General features: G+C 31.7%; 1 protein-coding gene across 6 annotated transcripts in view; it reads right to left on the bottom strand.

The window, feature by feature from the left end:
* LOC132715090 (uncharacterized) overlaps positions 1-13172 on the bottom strand; it is a 69576-nt gene extending 56404 nt beyond the window's left edge. For 2 of the 6 annotated variants that reach the window (XM_060698062.1, XM_060698063.1), the window contains exons 1-12: positions 13051-13172; positions 12323-12611; positions 10872-11624; positions 10255-10523; positions 9677-9870; positions 8186-8292; positions 7463-7559; positions 6901-6967; positions 6426-6584; positions 5864-5911; positions 4835-4939; positions 3445-3612 (exon numbers count right to left, since the gene is read on the bottom strand). In XM_060698062.1, coding sequence (XP_060554045.1) covers positions 3445-3612; positions 4835-4939; positions 5864-5911; positions 6426-6584; positions 6901-6967; positions 7463-7559; positions 8186-8292; positions 9677-9870; positions 10255-10523; positions 10872-11624; positions 12323-12564 — 2209 coding nt within the window. In that variant the 5' untranslated portion in view covers positions 12565-12611; positions 13051-13172. The remainder of the gene's footprint in view (positions 1-3444; positions 3613-4834; positions 4940-5863; positions 5912-6425; positions 6585-6900; positions 6968-7462; positions 7560-8185; positions 8293-9676; positions 9871-10254; positions 10524-10871; positions 11625-12322; positions 12612-13050) is intronic. The other 4 variants (XM_060698066.1, XM_060698068.1, XM_060698065.1 and 1 more) reach the window with 3 other exon arrangements.
* Positions 13173-17805: the final 4633 nt, after the last annotated feature.

The following is a 17805-nucleotide window of genomic DNA, read 5'->3' as shown; positions in this document are numbered from 1 at the left end:
CAAAACCAACATAGTGCATTTGCGACCAGCATAGATCCAGACCAGCCTGCGCTTCTGCGCAGTCTGATCAAGATTCATGCTGTTCGCTTACCAACTCTATAACAAGTAGAGAAACTGATAGCGAACAGCATGGATCCTGATCAGACTGCTTGGATGCGCAGGCTGGTCTGGATCCATGCTGGTCGCAAACCAATTATGTTGGTTTTGTTGTGAAGCGGCTCAAATAAGCATGCTATTAAATAAAAGTCAAAACTATGATAAGGTAATACAATTTATTCAATATCTATCATTATCAAAAGTAACAAGTATACAAATTCTATTAACTACACATTGTCTACATGTCATAATACAGTCTGTTTGTTATATATGTTAACAACAAATCAAGTTTATGTTATAATCAAATATACAACATCTATACCTCTAAAATTTAGTTTAACCTTTTCCTGCTAAATATCTGGTTATAAAAATTTAACGTTTTTCATGAAAATGTCAAAATATGAATAGTGACGAACAGTGCAGACGAAGATCATTTGGTACGGATGTATCGGCTGATCTTGACCTACACTGGTCACATGGGTGGAATCTGTTATCACCATCAGACTATGGGTTAATTACATAATTTGCTTATCTAACATACAAAAAAGGAATTTGATAGAATTACAAATGAGCCGTGTCACGACAAAGCCAACATAATGCGTTTGCGACCAGCATGGATCCAGACCAGCCTGCGCATCCAAGCAGTCTGATCAGGATCCATGCTGTTCGCTTACCAACCCTTTTAAAAGTAGAGAAACTGATAGCGAACAGCATGGATCCTGATCAGCGCACTGATACGCAGGCTGGTCTGGATCCATGCTGGTTGCAAATGCATTAGGTTTGTTTTGTCGTGACGCGGCTCAAATTGTTTTAGCTATGAACCTCATTGGTATTTTTCATATTGAAGTGATTATTTAGTTATAAGTCATTAAAATGGAATCTATTTGTGTTCTTGCATTGAACTCTAAGAAAGTGTCTAGCAAATCAAATTTTGTAACTTGATAAATAAAATATTTCAAACATAAATACATATATCATGATTGAAGATTAGAAATCTGAACAAATATATCAGGAGATCTTTTTGTATTGAGATATTTGTTTGGTTTAATAGCCCACCAACAAAATTTAGATCAATTGAAATATTATTATATATTTATTTGTAAACATAGCATAGCAATATTCGTATGTAGCCAGGCTTATCCAAAAGCAACAAGTTCTTGGAGCAAAATGGTTAATTATTGAATTCAAACAGTATGGAAACAAAATGTTCAAGTCAATGTAGGAAGTTTAACATGAAATTACATGTACAGTATGTACATAAGAAAATGTTACAAAACACTGCTTGTTTCTCCAACTCAATACTGAATGCTTAGCTAAATATTGACTGATGCTATAATTTTACATTTATTTGAGCCGCGCCATGACAAAACCAACATAATGGGTTTGCGACCAGCATGGATCCAGACCAGCCTGCATATCCACGCAGTCTGATCAGGATCCATGCTGTTCGCTTACAAACCCTATTACAAGTAGAGAAACTGATAGCGAACAGCATGGATCCTGATCATACTGCGCGGAGGCGCAGGCTGGTCTGGATCCATGCTGGTCGCAAACCCAATATGTTGGTTTTGTCATGACATGGCTCATTTCATATTTCACACTAGCTTTGAACTTAAGTGAGCACCTTTCATCATTGCAAAATAACTGCTAATATTTCACAAACAACACAAAGCATCATTGGCCAATGTCTGGGAAATATGCATCCATATACCCCTAGCTCTCACAATTGTTCAAAGAACTGATTTTTCTCAGGATTAATATTAATAAACACTAAATTGCTCAAACTTTAATGAATAGTAATAAAATTTAAACCATGTCCATTAAAACATACATGTATATTAACAATTAAAGTGTCTGTCTGTACATTTATGCAACAGAGAAAAATAAGGTGCATAGTAAGTTAAAGAAATTATACATGCAATAACCTGCATACAGCAGAGCAGAAAGGAATTTTGTGGCCATTTTCAAATATTTTTCTTTTTTTCTCAAAGAAATTTGTTACTTCACGCAGACTGCCTCACATGATAATTATTGTGGGACATTCTCTTACAGAATTCAATTACAGGTTCAATTACTATTTCAAATAAGTTGTTTCCTTCCTGTATATTTTATTTCTTCATACGATTAACGAGGCTAAATATAGGGATAATACAAGGTCATCATAAATTAATAACTAGCGTATATATTGTCTCTAGATATTCTATATTGGCATAATCTGGCATGTATCTTATAAATGTTCTCTAGAGAAGCAGGGTACAATAAAATAAATATTACATTCAACCGTCCTAGCAGTGGCCTGAAAAGAGATATATAGATAGTACATGACAAACTGTCACATGAGAGAGACTATAGGTAGTTTGTGACAAACTGTCATAATAGAGGTGCAAATATTGAGTGCATCTACATAAACACATGGTGAAATAAATAAAAAAGTGCTTGATAAGCAAGGGTAGGTATCAGAAATATAATCATTCCAGTACGAAAATGACTTTGATTTCATGGCTGGATGTTTGTTAAACTTATTCCATCTTATCTGCTGAACTTAATTTTTTTTTTTAATGTATTTTTCCATCTTTCACTTTTAAATGGAATATTATCAATTTTAGGATTTTCTTGAACTAAAACTAGAAATTTGTGTCAATAATTTTGGATTCAACCAGAATGCACAGATGCTCAGGCAGGCCAAACTGTATACTTGTGACATAGGCTTATTTCAGTTCAAGCATTGCTAGAGTCAAGATTCTATAGTAAGACATCCTAACATGAAATAATAATTTAAAATTACATATTTTATCAAAGGTATATATTTCATACCAATCAAATGATCGAACTTTCAAAATCTAATCAAAATCACTAATAAGGCTTTATAAATAGCTTAAGGTGAATGTAACAGGCATAATGTGTAACTCATCAAAACTTTATACATATACATTGAATGTATATAATTCATATACAAATGTACTTAAGCTAACACTTATATAATTCATATACTTAACCTAAACCTTTGTGCAAATTCATCTTATTCAGTCATAACCAAAACTTTTTAATTTGTCTAAAAGAACGAAACATCTGAAAAAAGACTAATAACAACTGAACAAATTTTGCAGACAAGGTGTGTGTTATTACTATTAGGAATATGGGGAGGAGAGGAAAATTTTGTGCGCAAGAAAGTAAGTTCATAAATAATAACAAGAGAGGGGTCCTGAAAGTTAAAACAATGGATTAATACATCACAATGGTTATGTTATATTAACATGGACAACAGTTTTTATATTTTTTAATAATATATCAGATTAAAACAGGGTGCTGCAATAAGCAATGGTGCATTTAGGGTTTTAAACTGAATACCTTCTGGCTCAAATAACATTTTCTTAATCATATCATGAAGCTCGTCCCTATTAAGAGACCCTCGTGGGACCTCTTGTGAGGCTTCGATACGATTTCTAAACTGAAATCTAGGACGATCGTAAGTGTCTAGATCGTACTCAGAAAACAGACTGTTTGATGAACTCTCAGCTGAAATACCAACATTACACACTCATCATAGTGTTAACAACAATAAGAAAACTAACACCCAGAACAAACAACATGCAATACATGGTGATATGCTAAAATATGAACAAATTTACAATGTCCTGTTGATGATGGAATGAATAGCAGTTTAAATCAAAATTTCAGAATGTTGGTAGCGCTATACATTCTGTCGTTTATCTTGTGTCTTTAAACATACATGTACAATTAAAATTTCAATAAAAAAAAGAAAATATTTTAATTATCATTTAATATCTAAAATGATTTTGAGTCTGTTACATGTGTTCATACAATAAAATTCATTAAATTCAATTAATCAAGGTGAAAAATTCTAATTAAATCTTAAGTAAATTACTTAATATTAAGCTGAGCATAACCATGCCTAATATTTTAAACGGTTAACAAAAAATAGCAAAACAGGTTAGTAAAGAGTTGTTAAATTTTGTTAAATTTAAAAAATGCACATTTACATACAACTCACCACGTATAACTTTATTGTAGAATAAGAGATGAAAAAAAAAGTATATTAGTATGGAGAGATTTTACAATTTAGTGAGAAATGAAAGACAATTAAAGATTTGGGAATGCTGAAATACAAAAGAAAGCAGTATGATCTTTGGCATTATAAATTGAACTTATTACTATAAAACTGATTTTTCTTTTATAGTTACTGTAAAGAAAAAGTTCATGACTAAAATGACCTTTGATCTTTGCCCTACTTTTTCGTCAAATGAGGAGACCTAAATTTGGAAATTTCTGACAGTCTATTTCGGATAAACTGTCCTCAAAAATGTTTATATTAGTATTTTTTTCAGATGTTATGTCTATCTGGTCATACACTATGCATGTCTTGGTCACTCCTTTTGTCTTTGAACTGTTTAAATCATTTAATTTTTTTCTTTTTACTGTCTTACTATTACTTAAACATTACATATATAATTCAAAGAAGATTTTTTGTTGCAAAATTTCTATCATGTCACTATAACAGTAAAATAAAATATGTTTTTTTCATCATATTAAAAATATTTTAAGATTGCCAAATATCACATGCCATGTTACAAAAATCACAATCATTTCACATTTCTAAAGTGCAACTAAAATATAAAACAATACAGTCAAATATAAAATAAGGTAGAGTTCAGGTGAACATAAGACTAGTAAGTGCATGGTGTAGGTACAAAAACTAGGGTGATTCAGTATAACTCACACGCTACTTGTCTTGGTTTTTCAAATTTTGGAATCTCAAAAGTTACGGGCAGTTCTGGCTTCTTATCAACAACAGTTTTCTGTTGTTTATCCTCCTCATCATCATCTATAGTAATATATCTTAGTTGTTTAATGAACACTAACTCTTTTTAATTACAGTATTTATTTAACACAGAAAGTCCTAATAAACCTTACGAAGAAAATAACGAAGAAAATAACACAAGTAAGCAACGTTAAATTTGCGAATAATAAAACTCACTGGCCACTAAAAAGTCCATTGTTTTTAAGGAATATAGTTTGAATTACAATATTATCTTTTAATTTGTCTTCCATTTTTTTTAATCAATATAGTTGAATTACAAAATTATCTTATAATTTGTCTTCAATTTTTTTAACCAATATAGTTTGAATAACAATACATATCATTTGATTTGTTTTTCTAGTTTTTACACATTTCACTTGATCTTTCTTACTATCCAAGAAGCACCTTTCCCAACAATATAATCATATAAAGAGAATGATTTTTTTCTCAAAATTGTACAGTTTCATAAGAAAAATCAATGAATAATCTTGATCCTATAAATGATAATCTTCTATTGGACATATACTCAATAAAACTGTCAACAATTTTAATGATAATATACATATTAAAATAAATTCAAGCTTTCCCGTTTAAGAATTTTAATTCATTACATAAAACATTTTTGTAAACTGAGAATATCCAGAGAGAAATATTTTAAAAGTATACTAAACATCACCTTAGTGCAATAACTAGGTAAGTCCTATTAAATTTAGAAAGACTTAACCTGTTACTGCACTAGGGTTAAGTAATGTCTTATATAGCTATTATTGGCTTAGTTCTGTGATACAGTAAGTTCTTACATGGTATGACAGCAAGATACTCCAATGAACATAAAAAATATTAAAACTTTTTTATTTTGATTTGTCTTATTATATATACATGTTCATGTATTAACTAGAACATAGTTAAAACTTTAATTTTTTACAGAAGAAAAGAACATATTTTTACCTTTTCTCTTCAACAGTTCCAGCTGTTCCTTGAATTCAACTGTACGTCCTACAATAATTACAGCATTATTATTTCAGATTTGAATATGTCACATGGTGATCAGTTGGTCATGTTATAAACTAATACATCTTTGTTCTCCTGAATGCATTATGCTTATTGAAAAAGTATACCTGACATAAATGTATGTCTTCTTTATTTATAAAAGTGTTCTTGGGACTATAAACAGTATAAATTATTCCTGATGACATCAGCAATCTGACGACTGCCTAAGTGGGCATTATCATATTGTTATTTCACAACTAATATGGGGGTGTAAAACAGCAAGGAAAATTTTACAAAATGCTTGTTTATACATGCCAAAAACTTTTCTTACATCTTACTTGAATTTTCTATTTTCAAACAATATGACTTCATAGAGATAATTTAAAGTGTGAAATAGTCCATACCAGGGCTGTTTTTGAGACTTTCTTCATTTGAACCAAATTTAAATGTATTCTTCAATAGGCTCACTTCACAATCCATTAGAATCACATGTTCAGTGATGTCAAAACATGAAAATTACCTTTTTGGACTGGTTTCACTTTCTTCTTTTTCATGCCCATTTTCATGTTGTATGTAATTCTCTTAATTTCATCATATGCCATTTTCCAGTCTATAACCATTCTATAACCCTTAGCTTTAACAATCATTTGTTCTAGATTCTTGATACCTTCAGCCAAACCTGTATATAAACAAAGACTTAATGTAAGTGCTTACTTATAATTGTATAAAAACAAAGCATTCATTGTATCAGTGGGTATCTGAGATGGTTTTATGATTCTAAAGGGCCACAAAGTGGACTGCCATGGGACAAGTGTAAAAAAAAAAACAACAAATTATTCAGATAAATTGAACTATTCTTAAGCATAATATAACTTAAAGATTATTTCAGGAAATGTGTTTTTATTTATACAATACAGTCTAAACTATAATGATATTTATCTTTGATAATTATCAAGTTTTAAGTGAGAGTTTGAAAATATAGCAAATATATTTACCTAACTCATGGCATTTTACCATCCATAGGTCATCAGTGGCACATAGGTATCTCCATCTTCTAGATACCTGTAATTGTACAAACATGCATAACTTATCCTGTGGCTATAAATCAAAATCCATACTGTGCCGAAAAGGCCTTTAAAATTTTATTACCTACTTCACTCTTAAAAAGACAATTGTTTCCCATAAATTAACCCAAAGCAGTAAGGCAGTAAGAAGGTACCAATATGATGAGATAATTTTCACAATGCAAAATGTTTCTTCATTCTAAACAAGAGCTGTCAATAAGACATTAGGCACAATTTTCCCAATCCTTTTTTTATTAGCAAATATTGCACAAAAACCTAAAAATAATAATTTTTTTACTAGATTACCTTTTTGATATGGGTTAATGAGAAAATTATTTTACCTGGGTTACAAACAATTTGGCATATGCAAGCAAGCAAGTTTTGCATTTTAATTTTACAAGCTTTCATTATCAATCATAAGTGAGTAATGGTTCATATTATACAGTTTTTACAATGTGTAAAATGTGTGATACAAAAATACCCATGCACCTACCCTCTTGACTTTAGAAAGTTCATCAGCTGGTATGAAGGAGAAAATGTAGAGCAAAAGTTTGTCCGACATTCTGCCAATATCTCTTGCATTTCTCAGTCTGAAAAATTAACCAAATATATGATTTTACATGCATTTATAACCCTGAAAGAATCCATATCTTATAACATTAATTAGCATTAAACTGTAGACGAGAAATTTGCAACCCATGGAATACATAGTTTATTTTGGTTGGGTTTCATGTCTCACCAAATACAGAAGAGCTCAGTGGAGAAAGATCTCAGGTACTCCTCTTTGCATTTTTTCAGGCATGAACAGGCAATGAATTAAGAAAAACATGGTACACAACAACCTGTTTATGACTTAAATAATTGTTTAAAAGTAGATCTACAATAATAACTTGTTTGTTTGTTTGTTTCATTTTACACCTTTTCCCAACAGTATTTCAGTCATATAGGCAGGTAGTTACCTAATCATCGTTCCTGGAGAGTTACATCAGTACTAGACTACCTTCCTCGGTGCTAAACTACCAAAGCATCTCCCGGGGATTGAACCCATGCCAGAGAGGTAACTGGATTAGAAGTCATCGACTCTAACCCCTCGACCACGGAGGCGGTTACATTTGTTGAGACTTTTAAGCTAAGGTATAACTGTTTTTCAACCACACATGTATTACTAATATTTTAAAATCAAATTTCTTGTAAATTTAGAGAATTTTAATCTTACTTTTGTTCAAGATGACCACAAAGAAAGTTCAGATCTTCTGGACAACATAACTTTATCAATTCTTTTAATAAAGCAATCTTTTCATAGTCTTCCCATAGTTCCATCCACTGAAAGTTAATAAATATAATCTCAAAAAGCACATATAAAGACAACGAGGAATATATCATAATATATCATTAAACTTTTTATCACTATAACTTTATCTCAAGCCTTTGCATTTTCGGCATACAGAATTCACATTAAGAGTAAATAGCTAAGAACAACAAAATAGAATAGAGAAAAACAGAATCCCTAAAAACTGAAAAAAGTCCAAGACAATAAAATTGAAATTATTACAGGCTTGGTTTGATACAAGTCATCATTTCATTACTTGTACTGAATAAACTTTAAAAAAAGTTTTTACTTCCCATGTCCATGTCCACATGTAAACAGGCTGGTGAAAATGCCCAATCGGGCTTAAGACATAAAATATCATATTTCTAGAAAAATAATTAAATTGTTTCTTTCTAACTTGTTTTGTTTATTCAGCATTTATATATGAAACAAATCAATATAGAATTATTTTGGTTATCTTTTATTTTCTTAGAATTATTTCCCTTTTCCCCATTTTCTGATAACAAAAAAATTGAAGTTCATAAAAATTATGTTGTAACATAAAATTCTTAATAGAAATGTGTCCAACAACTTCATTTTGCTTTAGATTATTGCGCCAGTACCTAAATTCAATATATTTGGATTAAATATTCTGTTTCTGACATTTATATTTTGAAAATTCTTAGAAACTGAACATTATACTTTGAAGTTTTCTCTGAAAACTGAAGGAAATGTATGTTGACAGGTGTTGGCGCAATGAATTAGACCATAAAGAAGTTATTTAACCTATTTTGTGTTACACTTTGCACAAAAATTATGTGTTGTAAAAACATGAAAAAGGGGAAATAATTCTCACAAAAGAGCTAGTAGCCAAATAAACTTCTTTCTGTTTACCTCAAATATTATTCTGAATAAACAAACAAAGTTTAAAAGGAATATCTTTATTATTTTTCTAGAAATATGATTCTTATGTCATAAGCCTGATCGGGCATTTTCACCAGCCTGGTAAATGCTTCTTTACAATTATTATTACCGGATATCTATGAAACAGCAATATTTTACTTTCATCATTATACAACTATTATTCAATAACTATCGTGGTTAAATGTCTATGTCCCCGGGAGGGGTTTGACGTTAAAGTATGATAGAAAATAGATGGATAATTCATCATAATTAGAAAAAAAATTTTTGTCTTGCTAAAGTAAAGGCATGCACTTTTCTCTGTGAAATTGTTCTCGGACATAAGAGTCCAATGGCATTTTTCTCTCGATACTGATTCAGTGTGAGATTACTAGTTAGTCACTTGGAGAAATTGGTTATTACTGGTAATTTATCTAGAAATATTGTCAAAGATGTGTTAAAATCAGCATTAGAAAACAGAAATCCAAACCAACTTACACTCCAGACTTGATGCAATTGATCCTTGAAGTAGGCCCCAAGTTCATCTTTCTGTGCTGGTACCAGGGATTTACCATCACCTGGCAATTCTGTCCACCATTTTACACTTTTGTACATTTTTGAGATAGGTACAGGCAAACTATGCATACCAATTGGTCTCCTTACTATTCCTGAACGTAAATGCTGCAAACCACCTACAAACAAAGTAATATCTCATGTTTTTCCAATTCAAATGGAATTTTTGACAGGGTTTACATAAAAACAGGTAGTCAACTTGTTTACTATTTACTTTTCAAAGAAAGATACATGTATCATATGTCCATAAATACATTGCTTTAAACATTTATAAGCAGTAAGAGTGACCAATCTTTAAAAAGTTAGAACAATCATAAGATATTTCCAAAAATATCAATATTTCTTTTTTTAATACAAACTAATGGAGCACAGGCATATTTCTATACTTGAATTATCTTAATAAACTAGGAGCAAAAAATAAAATGTTTTTAGGGCATTATCATACAAATTGTCTCTTTCAATCAAAAAGATTTAAGTTATAAACTTGTTAACAAGCAGTTTACCTTGCAAACTAGAGACACCATCTTTCCTGAAGTAGTCCGGAGTTTTGAGAGACCGGGCACCAAACAGATGGTACCTAAGGTCACTGAGTGTACTGTGAGTGACTGCGGAGAAACTACGAGATACCACTGAACGAGGACTTGTCACACGTTTACTGTCTCTTACAGTGTTGTCATTGGAATCTGGGATAAGGAGGCGTACAAGAGATTTGGGTCTTCCTTCCATCTTGTAAAATCTGTTTGATTTATCACCCTCTTTTGGTGGTTTATACCTTGAAATGTAGAACACAATTGTAATACAAAATAGCAAACAAGATCTAAGTACAGATTTCTAAAATATTCCCTTTTTTAACAAGTTTTAAATCTATCTATTTGTCAGAGAATAGAGAAAAACGTAGTCACTAGAGAACACCCAAAAGAGCAAAATTTGGAATAAATATAATTATACATTATAAAACTCTCTGACTGAAATAAAACATAATACATGTCCTATCAATATCAGTATCAATGCCATGGACTTGAAATCAAGTACAGATTTTTCAAGAATAGAACCTATTATAACATCCTAAAATTTTACCATTTTATATGCACATATTATATTGATAAAACTATATATTTACTTCCTGTATTTATTTAGAACAGACAAATCAATCTGTTTTTCTTCTACTTCTGTTGCCGTGGTTTCAGTGTAGTTGCCTTTATGTGTCTGAATTTTTGGTGGTTCCACTTTTGCAATAACTTTAACATCTTCCTTTGGTTTTTCGTTTGGTTTAGCTTCCGGCAATCTTGTTTTCTCTGTCTGCTTTTTAATAGATTTCTCTTTCTCATCCATGATATTACCAACATGTTCCATGGCTTGCTGCATTATACTACTAGCAAGGTCCTGAGCATAGAGTTCCGATGGTTCAAACACCTGTACTGTCTGTGGAATAGACTCATCAATAATTCTCTTAGCAACAGAATCAGCATAGGATTCAACATTGTCAAATTTATCTTCAATATTTGTAAACTCTTTAGTTTTCTCTTGCGGTATCATAGAAAGTTGTTTCTTATGTGTTCGACTTTCATCCAGCCTTTCCTTGAATGTTTCCTGATCATGTGAAGCAAGGACTTCTCGGTTTGTATCAATTACAGATTCCGGTGTTACAGCACCAGCCAAGGTTCCATCTACATTTAATGTTCTCTGATACTCACTCTCATCTTTTCGAACAGTTTTTTTCTTCGTCTTTTTCTTCTTTTTCTTCCTTCCTTGTTTGTCTTGTATATTTTTCAGAGGTGTGGTTGGGTATTGGTGTTTAACTGCCACAGTATAATCTCTGTGACGTATTGGTTCTAGTGTTGTAGCCAGTATATCCACTTGCCGCACAGAACATCTAAATTAAATTAAGCGAGCACAAAACTTAAAATGGTGTTGTTACGAGCATACAGATAAAAAATCTTAAATGAATATCGCTGTTGTTTATTACAGAAGTCAAAGCTTATAGTAATATTTAGTTGGTTTTTGTTCTTATTTAAATCTTAAAATAAGTTTAAACGAAGCTTACATGTATTTTAATTGGTAGAATATTCCGTTACAGTCATGCTTGGTTTTTTTTAACACCCAATACCATATTTAAATGGAAAAATTTGGTGTAAAATTACCAAGCATCTCTTCTGACATATTTGTTTGTTTCTTGTATTTACTTAAGAAATGAAATAGTGCCAAGTTTTTAGAAGCTTTTTCCTTGAAATAGTGAATGAACAGTATGAACAGAACATATATTTATATAAAATCATTTAAACAGGTATGACAGTGAATTATACACAAGAAATTAGGAGTATTTATCAACACATCAGTGTATCGCTGATATTTGGCATCCAAAATTGATGTATCATCAATATGCTTTGCACTGAATCAATGACAGCTCTAAAGCTGGTATCTATTTATGAAATTCAACAAGTTAAGGGTTAACTACATTACTTAAATATACATGTAATTATAAATATAATCTGATCAGCATTGAGAAAACAAGTTTTTTTCTTTTAAATATGCTTTTACTTTGGAGCAAAATATAATCATTTGTCAATTTACCTGTCCACAATACCACACAGTAACACTTTCTGTTGCCATGGTCTCCAGCCATCATACCACTCACATACTGTCTTATATATCTGTTGATTGTTGAGAGTGGAGTAACTTTGTGAAACCAACTTTCTATCTACTGGCACAGGTGGTAAGTGTACTATCCCTTCAAAATTGCCAAACCTAAGTCCATCTGGGTGCTTCAGAAAAGCAGCCCGAGTATGCTCTATAGGGGCAATGAAGGCTGGCATGGTGCAAGTGTGTCGATATGAAAGTTATAGGGTCACTGATGAACCATCTGAAAAAAGGGTAAGATGCAAAATACTGAGGTGAACCATCTGAAAAAAGGGTAAGATGCAAAATACTGAGGTTTAATTAAAACCATGTTAAAAAAAGGATTACATTTATATTTTTGTTACAACTGGAGTAAGGGCTATTTTTGCATATTTAAAACAGAAATAGCTTGTAAATACACATGTACGTTCGGGCTAAAATAAAATATACCAAACTCGCAGATACAATTATGTGCTATTATTATGTATAATTTTGTTTTAATAAATTTGCCAATATTCATGACATTGGGCACCTGCTAAAATTTATGGTAATTGGAATTATTTGGAACTTTCATGTATGACAGCGATCAAAATAACATCAAATTCTAATAGAAAATTAAAGATCTGTAAAATTGTATATGAAAATAATACATCAGCCTTTTCATTCTGTTGAAACTAACTTACTTTTAGTGTTTATCTTAAAAATGACGGAAAGTTGTTTTCATCCGCCATTTTGTTTCCATGTTGTTTCGTACAAAAAACTTTCGAACCTCTGTATTTCGCTCCTCATAGAACATGCCAATAATACGCAACTGTCTTGTGCATGATAGTAATAAAATATAAAATATTCTGTACGAACAATTGTTATCAGATAAAATAAAGGTTTATCTCATGATATATTTAAAGAATTTAATAACATTTATGTTGTTTTCACGATCTTATGAAGTTGTATCAAAATGTCTCTGTTATTTGATACACATGCATATTGCATGTTAACGGAATAAAAATGTTTCCGGCTATTCTAAGTGAGATTTTAACCATTAAGCAATGATTTCGTGACTAAGGAAATATGCAAACGTATTTCTTTCATACAGGTATTTCAATTATTTTTTTTTCAAAATCCAAACAATTATATTGTATGTTTCACATGTATAGCTCTATATACTTAATGTCATCCGCATGTTAAAAGAAGTTGAGAGAGAGAAAAAATCGTTCTACTTATGTATACACGTTTAAGCAGGGTATTTCAAATTTGAATGACCCTGGTTAAAGCAATCAACGAATGAATCTTCCTGTACATGTGTGCAGAAAATGTTAACATTAATTATGGAATGCTGACTGTTATTTTAGTTTTCCTTTAGCAATCAAAATTATGTAATTCTTTACTTATTTGTATTTTTAGAAGCTATGACCTTGACCTTGATCCTAGGGGGCCAGAAGAAAGCCCAAGCTGATTTCCACATAAGACTGTTTTATAAACTTAACTTGAGTACAAAATGTCATTCCCATAGTTGTTTTGTTATTAACCGTAAACCATTCAATCATAGAATGACCCTAGAGAGTCAAAAGACATCACGAGCGACGAGGTATCCATATTGACTTCCTAAATATATCAAGTCTGCTCTATCGTAATTGACCGGAAAAACGTTTTAAACGCCGGCCCAAACGCCCGCAAGCCCGTTCCGTCATTTGCCAATTTGACTATTACAAATTTAATGACAAAATTAGTCGAATTTCTTTACAGTACCCGTTTTACAACATTGATAAGAAGAAAAATATTTCAAATATTTTGTTTACAACACTCCACACGTAAGCATCAGTATCTCAGAGCACCACCCGAGTTTTCGAAAAAATGTCTTCATTATTTTCATTTGAACATAATCGTATTTATTATTAAATTAATTCAGTTCAAGGCCCATTCTGACCCAGAATTGCCTTCCCCCTCAAAAGCCTTTTATTTTCGTTGTCCTGATATACTGATTATTAAAGTGCTCATAGCTCGTATAGGAAATAAAAGTTTACTTACTTTTAGAAATGAAGACACTCTTTCAGTTCATATCAACTAAGTTTGTTTTCATGAACCAAGTAAAAAATGACAGCAAAAGTCCACGGACTTTTTGAACATACTCATAGTTACCTAAAATTAAGCTGCACCATAGGCGAAGCACATGAACCATCCAGCTTTTGCTTCTTTAGCTGTTTGGCAATTAAAGTTGGAGAATTTAGTATTTTTATGGAAGAAAAATTACTACTTTGTTGACAATGCTACTTTTATGACAAATAATTTTACATTTGGCACTACTTTCTACAGGTAATAAGCACACAACATGCTTAAAACCATTACTTTAACGCTCTAAAACTCCTATATGCCCTTTCTAGAGGATAGAAAAATATTTGTTTCTTGGGGATAATTTATTTTAATGTGCCGTTCAAGGACAACTCCTATTCGAGCTTGGCGAAAGAGATACAATTATACATATATAGCTAAATTAAACTGGACTCTCACAGCTTTCCATCGAAACGTTTAACACCATGAGATATACGACTTAGTTCAAGTTGATATTCTTCATCCCTGGTCTAGTTGGATTCCAGGAATTTGACATTTGCAACATAAATTTGCATGCGTTCACTACTCTTTTAAAATCTTAAATTTGTTGTGAGCAAATGAGGATATTTAATAATGTCAATAATATTGCAATGTCATTTTACCTTAGGAGGATGTCTTTTTGCTCGACACTTGTATCATAATGATTAAAGATACCAAATTAATTTCACTCATATTCTGAGATAACTAATACTAATAAAGACATTTCTATCAAATGAGTTGTATTGTACGGCGGGGGATATCGATGCAACAAACTTGCTCGCTTTATATCTATTTCCAATTGTTTTCTTTTACAAGATATTTAAATATGATCAATTTGATGATATTTGTAATGCCTGGCATGTTAGTGCATATCTTACTTGAGCTGTAACTACAGTAGTTCAATGATAAGAACACTCTCCTTCACTAGAGAGATCCGGGTAAAGCAGAAATAGCTGTTGCAATACTAATCATTTATATTTTACTTATATTTTGATGAAAGAAATTACAATACACCGTCCGTCTGCCCACTTCCACCGTGTTCGCTATATGAATTCTATACTCCTTGGAATATTTTCTTCAAATTTTGTTTAAATGATCATTGTAAAGATTTTATGCAGCTGTCTGTGTTGTGCTGGCTCAAGGTACAGGTCACTATTGAAGGTCATTATTAGACATGTCGGGTCAGCGCTATAACGAATTCTATATACTTCTTGTAGAATTGTGTTCAATTTTGTACAATCTTGTATGAAAAAGTTGATGTGCAGAATTCATGCGGCAACAGTGCAGACTCAAGGTCACATTTGAAGATCAAATGCAAGACAAGGTTTTCTTCAATATAATATTATGCTAAATGTTAATATTAACGATGTAAAACTGTCGTCACAAGATCACATCTGAAGGTTGTAGGGGATCAGAGGTTATGAAGATTGCATATCACAGACAGGCCGTCAAAAACAGATTTTAAAAGTAGGTATATAGCAAGGGTGATTGAATACGGTACTGTATTCTAGTAGGAATACGGGAACGCTCCAACGAGAAAAAGGTCAAACATAAGTAGCTGAAATACTAAACTACAACAATAACAAATAATATCGAGCTGTACAATTTTCAAGGATAGGAAATGTAACAGTATTAATAAAAAAAATGTATATATTTGTTAAACTTCAAGAAAAGAACATAAAAAATTCTAAATAAGAAGGACTTAGTGTTAATAATCACTTTCGAGGTGCATCTGTTGATATAATTCTACCAAATATTCACAATGAAACATTATAATATTAATAATTTGTAATTGCCAATCAACATATTAAATGTACATCATATACAAAAGAGTCTTCAGCATAAAAAACCACAACAAAACACTTAATGGGACATTTAATATAAGCATTATCAGTTATGCAAATTGAATTCAAATATAGAATAGTGTACTCTTTTCTTTTTTTAATGAAAACACTTTTTTATTATAAAAAAAAAACACCTTCATAAACGTTATGCATGATATATTTAATTATTATTTAGATAAAACAATTTAACAGGCGGCAGATCCACCGTTCTCTTTCATGTTCGTATTATCAAATTAAGATTTTTCAGGTCGATCAGACAGAACTAGATCGAGCTCCCTTTCAGGTGATTCCGAATTAAATAACCAGTTAATTTTAAGAGCGAGTTTGACATAATTTATCAAGAGTTGTGTCTATTTCGTTAGTATCCTCATGTCTACACCATCCCAACGAACATTCTAATGGACAAGCAGTTGAATTGGTAGAAAATTCTAGCACCCGAGCGGAATAACACATGTTTGCTACACTACAAACGTCCGTGCAATTATCCAACATTTTATCAGGATCGCCACAGTCATACAGCGTTGTATTGTTCGGGCTGCAGTCTGAAACAGAAGTGTGTACATTTATGTTAATGGCTCATTATCCCTCAGAGATACATATTTGAGCCGCGTCGTGACAAAACATACAAAGTGTGTAACTTGCGACCAGCATTGATCCAGACCAGCCTGCGCATCCGGGCAGTCTGATCAGGATCCATGCTGTTCGCTATCAGTTTCTCTACTTGCTATAGGGTTTGTAAACGAACAGCATGGATTCTGATCAGACTGCGCGGATGCACAGGCTGTTCTGGATCCATGCTGGTCGCAAACCCATTATGTTGGTTTTGTCGTGACGCGGCTCATTTTTTCTTCTCTAGAAGGAGCACAAATGAGTTGAATAATGTTTCAATAATGGATTTAAACAATATTAGACGCTTATCACCGATAACATGTATAGTTAATCTGCTATAAAGACATACAGAATACTAAATCACTCTAAATGTACTATATGCCAAAACAGCATAAGAAGTAAAAGATGGTTCGGCCATATGGCAAATGAGTACTTTTGGGAGAGGACACTCATAAGCTTTATAGCCCAAAATGTACTTTGTAAATATTGATAAATTGTTAAATGTTTTGTTGAATAAATATAATTAAACCAAATAAGTACTTTTGCCGAATTGGTAACAGGACACGACAAATAAAAAGGTTTTGAAAAATGATTATTTTTTTTATTTTTTAGGGCATTATTGGCTTTTAATTAAGGAGTATATGGCTAGTAACAGTGTACATAATTATATACTTTAGCGCTTTTGGTGTTAATGTAAAAATTATCAACACAAAATAAAACAGCTTAGTTTAGTTTATACCAATTTATTTTAGTTCGATTGTGTTGGAAGCTTTAAGCTTATTGAAACACTCGAATCCGTTCCTGGAATCAACCACTACTAAGCACTGAGTGTAAAGTTTCTTGCTCACAGGAACAACGGCTTTTACCTGACGGGGTTTGAACCCACGCGGTCAGCAATCC

This window comes from Ruditapes philippinarum, unplaced genomic scaffold, assembly GCF_026571515.1.
Source record: "Ruditapes philippinarum isolate M1 unplaced genomic scaffold, ASM2657151v2 ctg577_1_1_1_1, whole genome shotgun sequence".
Taxonomy (NCBI): Eukaryota; Metazoa; Mollusca; class Bivalvia; order Venerida; family Veneridae; genus Ruditapes; species Ruditapes philippinarum.
The sequence above is the reverse complement of the archived record's forward strand: the minus strand, read 5'-3'. Positions and strand labels throughout refer to the sequence as shown.